Below are 6,533 nucleotides of genomic sequence, written 5' to 3'. Positions count from 1 at the left end.
TCCTTGAAGGTTCTTGTAACCCCAAACCATTACTTCAGCCAGACAGCCTTACCCTGCCAGCCCAGGAACTTCTGTGCTTTCCACACTTGCAGCACTTTTCTTTTTAAAGATTTATTTATGCATACGGAACTGGGGTACAGGCCAGGTATGTGGGAGCTGAGAGGATTCACTGAAGACAGAATGGGAACAGAACAGGTGAACTGACTGAAATACACTGCTAAAGAGAGCACTGGGCAAACAGGAGAGGTCTGCTGCACCAAGTGGGTCAGCTCCCAGGCCGGGGATTGAACTCATGCTGCAGTGGCTGCGAAACACTTCATAGTGCTGTGCTTTAACCCCTTGCACTATCAGGGAAGGCCCAGCACTTCTTTTCAATGCATACTACCTTCCCTTCCTTGCAGCATCCATAGTTCTGTCCACCAACTCTGGAAAGGAAGGTAGGGCAATCACATAGGAGGTGGCACAAGACCAAATGGTGTGTAGTTGAGCCCCAACCTCATGATTTACTTTTTGGTCTTGGACCAACCCACTATCCCTGCTGCAGGAAAGTACGAAGATCACAAGTGGGTACTTATCTTGGATTGTGAACTGCTTTCTTTGCCCATTAGAAGAACCGACAACTTGTGAAGGAGCTTGCGGTCTCGCCTACTCACAAAAGAGTAACTTCACACTAGACAAGAAGTCAATTTCTTTTATTGGGAAACCAATGTAACAAACGTAGACTTATTGAAAATGAAATCAGTAACTAAGAGTCTGTAGGCCCAGTCCCAACCAGCACCAAAGCCTCTGCTTGGCTTAACCCTGGTTCCTAAAGCTCCAGAAAGGACAACCATATGATGCCAGGGTCGACCTCAGGGCCACTTTCCCACACCGTAACCCACTCTACCCCACCCTCAATTGATACACACACCCTGATCAGCAGGCTGAGTTCTAGGACTAAGGAGGGAACAGTGAGGTTCCCAGGGTGGCAGGGTGGCAGTCACACTCAAACCTGCTCAAAATCTCAAGTTAGCAAAGGAAGACAAAAGGAAGACTGGCATGCCCACCCACTCCCCTCCCCCCATCCACCCCACACTACCACCTCACTTCCCTGATCAGTAACACTGCGATTCTGAGGTGCCAATGGTATTCCCAGTTGCTTCACCAGCCCCTGGGTGATTACTGCAAAGGGCCCAAAACCCAGAGCAGGGGGAGTTTCCCACTACCTGCTCAGCATTAGCAGGCAGTGCACAAGCCAGCCCTCAGGCTCTGCCAGGGCAGCCTGTGGCCCCTCTCCCCTCCAGAACATACACGGCTGGTAACTCCTGTCTCCTGTCAGAGAGAAGTCAGTTCCAAAAGGCCCTTTCTCCCCCAGCCAGGGAGGAAGGATGGCCGGTGAGGCCTGCAATGGCTACACCAGCTTCTTGGCTTCAAAGAAGCTCTTGAGGTGTCGCATCTGCCAGACGCCAATGGCTACAAGGATGAGGGTCTGCAGAATGGACCACCACAGCACCCGCTGGTTGGTGCTCTCGCTGGTCTGACGGAAGCGTTCCTCTCGCCACTGTAGGGGAAGAGAATGGAAAAGGACCCACAGTTGGCTCAGTCCCATCTCTAAAGTGCCAGGTTCCCTCCCTAGAGGGTGCCCCAGGGCCAACAAGCTTTACCAGGTTCCAGCCAAGTGCTCACAAAGAGCAATGAGCCACCCAGTCTGGGACCTGTGTTCACTCTCACATATAAATGAGCAACCTACTCATTTCTCCTAAGTCTCGCTGCTCATCTGTCAGGTAGTTTTCATCTGGTCCTACCCTGGTACCCAGGAGAAAGGTGTAGTAGTATCTCAGTCACTCCACTAGGCATGGCTATCCAGGAGTGGTCTCACTCAGCCCTCTTCCCAACTCACCCAAAGAGCTGCTTGAAAACTGTGGCTACAGGTTACAAACTGGTAGCCCAAGGTAGGATTCAACCCAAACAGGTGTTGTTTGGCCCTCTGTTTTGTTGACATTAAAAGCCCAGAAAATTTTCACATAAAAACTCTGAATCTCAAATTCCTCTTAAAACCCAGGGTTAGTACTTCTGAAAGGCTAAACTGAGTTGACAATTAATATTAATTGTTCTGGAGTAGACAGGTCACTGTTCTACTAGTCCTTAATGTAACATTCATTCAGAGTTCCTGCCTGGCTCCTAGACATAAGGAAGTTTGAAACCTCTGGTCCTGGGGGCCCCTGGAGACATAGTATCCAAGAGGTTGGTATCAATTCTGACCATTACTTTATATATGTGACTGTGATTATGAGCAATGACAACCTCCTAAGAATCTGTCCCCTTAACTACAAAGTGGAATTAGTAGTAATACCCATGCAAACCATGCAACCTTCATGGTTTCATCATGAATCTGACATGTATGTCCTGGCTGAGTTGCAAAAGGGTGGGAACAGGAAAGGTTTACAGGAAGAAGCCCACTGTTCCCTGCCCATCCCCCTACCCGTTGATAGTTCTGCTCTTTCTGGATCTGCTCCACTTGCTCCACCAGCTGCCGTACTCGTAGCTGCAACTCACTCAGCTTATCCTTGGCAGCAATTTCTGCATAGTCGTTGGCGTGTTCACCCACCTGGATATCCAGGTGAACTCTCTAGGGGAAAGCAAGTAAGATACAGGTATTAAGATAGTCCTGCTCCTTCTTCCTGCCAGGGAGCAAGAGGAAGACCCCATGCTCTCTCCTCCTCCTTCATCTGTTCAGCTAGCCAACCCTCACAGAGGCCTCCTCAGTGGCCAGCCCTGTGGGGGCTCTAAGTCACACAGGTGACAATAAGCCTTGGCTGATGCTCAGCCAATTCACAGAACTCAGCGACCATGTCCTGGATGGTTACTGAAAACACAGTCTCATTTGGAGCACAAAATCCAATACCCTCATCTCACACCCAAGGTATGTCAGGCTTTAGTCCTGGCCAGGGGATACAGGATGAAAGTTAAGTCCCATATTAGTACACTTACCAGCATGCCTCCAGCAAAGAGGGAGAACTTGGTAGAATTGGAGTGAAGACAGATCTGGTGCTCCCCTGGGGTATGGGAGGTGAATGTGAATCTACCTTCAGAGCCATACTGCCGGGCCAGGATAACCTGGGATGAAAGTGCTTCAGTGAGTATAGGGATGGAGCTGGAAAAAACTGTACTTAAAGCTCTAAGTGCCTCTAAGAACATCAGGCACCCCACTACACAAAACAGACAATCTACTCAGTAGATTTGCCAAAGCATGTCTGAATTATTTGGGGCAAGAGCAAAATATGACATGGGGCTGGCATATGACTGTCTGGGGAAGGGTTTTCCATGCACTTTCAACTTCTGTGTGTGTGTTTGTGTTTTTAAGTGAAAGGTAATAGCTTAAGGGTTTTGTGGTTCTGTCTGTGTTTTACTATCATTGTCAAAATCAAAATTACGTGGAGTGGGCCCTCCCCTCTGTGGTGATGCAATGGGCTAAAGCACAGCACTAGGAAGCTAGCTGCAACTTCAGCATGGGAGTGTTCAATCCCCTGCCAGAGAGTGACCCACATGGCGCAGCAGACCTCTCCTGTCTGCCTGCTCCTCCCCTCAGCAGTGTACTTCATCAATCGGCCCGTTCTACTCCCCATTCTCTCTGTTGAACCCTCTCATGGCCTCTGCATGTCTGCCTGTACCCCAGTTCTGTATGAATAAAAAATCTTTAAAAAAAAATAATTATGTGGAGTGCAAGTTCCTTCTTTTTTGGGAAGTAACTTGTCTGTCAGTTTTAGAGGTCACAAAAGGCTTTAAATTCCAGCATTACAATTAAGTCGGCCCATCATACCTACAAAAACAGGTGAATTTCCTTTCACAGACCATGAAAACAGCTCAAAGTTAAATGACTTGGTGGGAAACCACGCTGCAGTCAAGAAACTGAGAGCGCTAGCACCGCAGCAACCCAAGTTTGGCCCAGAGTGAAAACCAGGTATCTTTTCCCAATACCAAACTTCTGGCCAGTTTAACAGATGCGGAAACTAGAAGGGGAAGTACCAATCAATACCTACACTGCAGTGTAGACCGAGGGCTCGGGGCTAACGGACAAGCTCACCTTGTCCTCTGGGTCCTTCACCTCCACGAACATGCCAAGCCCGGGGGTCGCCGGCTGGTATTCTTCCCGCTGCTTGTCATATAGTTGCGTCCGGTAGTTTCCTGGAGGAAAGTGAAGCGAGGCCCGGTCAGGAGAGCGCGAGATGGCGCAGGGTCCACGGCCGCCAGGACCGCGCGGCCGGCTGCTCCCTGCTGTGAACAGCTAACTTACCACACCCGGAGCCCCAAAATCCAAACTCTCCCCCTCCCCCCGCACCTATAACCATGGTCTCGTCCGGAATCTCCTCAATAAAGCACTTCTTCTCCGTCTCTCCGATGTGGAAATACAGGGCGCTTCCGCGAGCCGCAAACCACAGCAGCAGCAGGAGAGCCCGAAACATCCCGGCCAACCCAGCTCCAGGCCTATGCCCAACAGCCCGCACACCCTGCACAGCAGCCATCTTCCCCACCTGCCCGCGCAGGCGCAGCCGGCTGAGCCACGTAGCACTGCCGCCGCCGCCGGGCCTGAAGGGACAGCGAGTTCGGGCGCAAGGACTACAAGTCCCGTGATGCCTCGCGGCCGTGGCGCGGCACAACCTGATCGCGATGCGGTTTCGAACTGGCCCGGGATTGAGGCCCACAATTGACTTTGTGTTTATGTTGACCCTTGTAGCCTGCTACTGTAGATGATTATCACCTTTTTTACTGACGGTGAAACTAATAGTTTGTGATTGCGGACGGCTTTACGAGCACAAGTCGGATTCGAACTTGGAACCCTGGCTTTCGGCGGCAGTAGGGTCAGCCACTCAAGTTTTGCTTGTATTTTAAACATGCACGAATTTAGTGTCGAACAGATTGAAATGCAAAATGAAAAACCAACATTCTCTTTTCTCACTTGTCTTCCCTGTCCCCAGACTTCCCCAATCTGGCCTCTATGTTCCCGGGCATCTTCCACACTCACCCTTTGTTGTTGGGATACTAGCCACACCATAATGGCTTCTCTGAAATGGGGTGCGGTGCCCCAGTGACCTGCCGGTGAAGTAATTAGTGGGGGCCTTGGAGCCATCCCGTTTTGGAGAGCTGTGTGCTCAGTGTGAGGTCAGCAGAGGTCTGGGTGTCTGTCCCTGGATTCCCCTCCCACCCCCAATTTCTGTGCATTTTGGCAGTTCTTCGGAGTTAGCAGTGTATGATTGTGTCGCCTTAAGGTTTCATTGAATTTGGAGGTTTTCTCTATATATAGAACTCTTACTGTTCTCATTTGGCCCTAGGGAGTGAAGTTCAGAGGGAATGTGTTGAGGTTAACCCTCATCAGAACGTCTCTAATTTTTCATAACAATAACATTAATACACATTATTTTTAACCATTCTTCTGATGGAAGTGGTTAAGATTTCTTTCCTCATAATTATTCACTTACAAAAAATTCTGCAATAAAAATTCATGTTCATCTTCTAAAAAGCATTGCTGTAGGACATAGTTTTATTGATCAGAGCTCACAAAATTGCCCTCCCAAAAATTATGTAAGCATTTTCAGGCCCACCAACGCTATGTTGGGGTGTTTACTTTCCTACATCCTGCTCAGTCATTCTCAACCCTTATAATCTTAACAATTTTTCATCAGTAGATTAAAAAAAATTATTTCCTTGGATAATGAAATTTTTGTCATTAGTTTTCTTTTAAGATTACTTGTGATTTTCTTAGTGATGTTATAATTATGTACATTACTGCTGATGTAGTCTCCTCTCAGAATTAACAAATTATTACAGAATAAATTATATTAGCTTTAGATGTTGTCAAAATTAAACCTTTTATATTGAGATACAGTTTCACATGCAGTTATAAGCAATAAGGCAGACAGTGGTGTGTACCCATTACCCAGATTCCCCAAATCTCAGCCAGGTAATGGCAATCACACACTCATAGCCAGGATATCAACACTGATACAGTCAAGATAAAAGCTATTTCCATCACCACAACTCTCTCTCGGTATCTTGTTATAGCCATACCCACTTTCCTAACATCTCATCCCCTCTGGAGCCCCAGACAACTGATCTGTCTTCTCCCTTTCTATAAATTCATCATTTTAAAATGTTATACACTCCGTATAATTGTCTGGAAATTTGTTCATACACTGCATGCATTAAGTTAGTTTCTTTTATAGTGAAAAGTCACCACTAGACACAATGTATAAAGATATAATTTTGTGCTATCAACAAAGAAAAGAGTGAGGACAGAGCAGTTAAAGGAGCAGAGCTTTTGTATGTAATTGAAGACAAACTTGCATAAGTTAAAATTAGTGTTATAACTTTAGGATGTTAAATATAATCTCCATGGCAACTACAAAGAAAACAGCTATAGAATATATACAAAAGAAAATGAAAAAGGAACTTGTTTCATGACAAAAAAATTAAACACAAAGACAGTAATACAGGAAATGAGAGGCAAAAAAAGCTTTAAGGTGGCCCTCCCTGGTGGCTCAGCTAGTTAAAGCGCA

The 6,533-nt window shown here is 47.2% G+C and overlaps 1 protein-coding gene across 1 annotated transcript; it reads right to left on the bottom strand.

Annotated features, from left to right (window-relative positions):
* Positions 1-677: 677 nt before the first annotated feature.
* Positions 678-4,534, bottom strand: LOC101632938 (transmembrane emp24 domain-containing protein 9). Its single transcript, XM_004679275.2, has 5 exons — positions 4,319-4,534; positions 4,064-4,164; positions 2,971-3,096; positions 2,462-2,608; positions 678-1,540 (listed from the first exon to the last, which is right to left on the bottom strand). Exons 1-5 carry the CDS (start codon positions 4,500-4,502, stop codon positions 1,391-1,393), a joined length of 708 nt encoding a protein of 235 aa, XP_004679332.1. The 5' UTR covers positions 4,503-4,534; the 3' UTR covers positions 678-1,390.
* Positions 4,535-6,533: the final 1,999 nt, after the last annotated feature.

Source organism: Condylura cristata, unplaced genomic scaffold (assembly GCF_000260355.1).
Source record: "Condylura cristata isolate star-nosed mole 26May11 unplaced genomic scaffold, ConCri1.0 scaffold00008, whole genome shotgun sequence".
Taxonomy (NCBI): Eukaryota; Metazoa; Chordata; class Mammalia; order Eulipotyphla; family Talpidae; genus Condylura; species Condylura cristata.
Note: the sequence above shows the minus strand (reverse complement) of the source record. Positions and strands in the feature narration are given on the sequence as shown.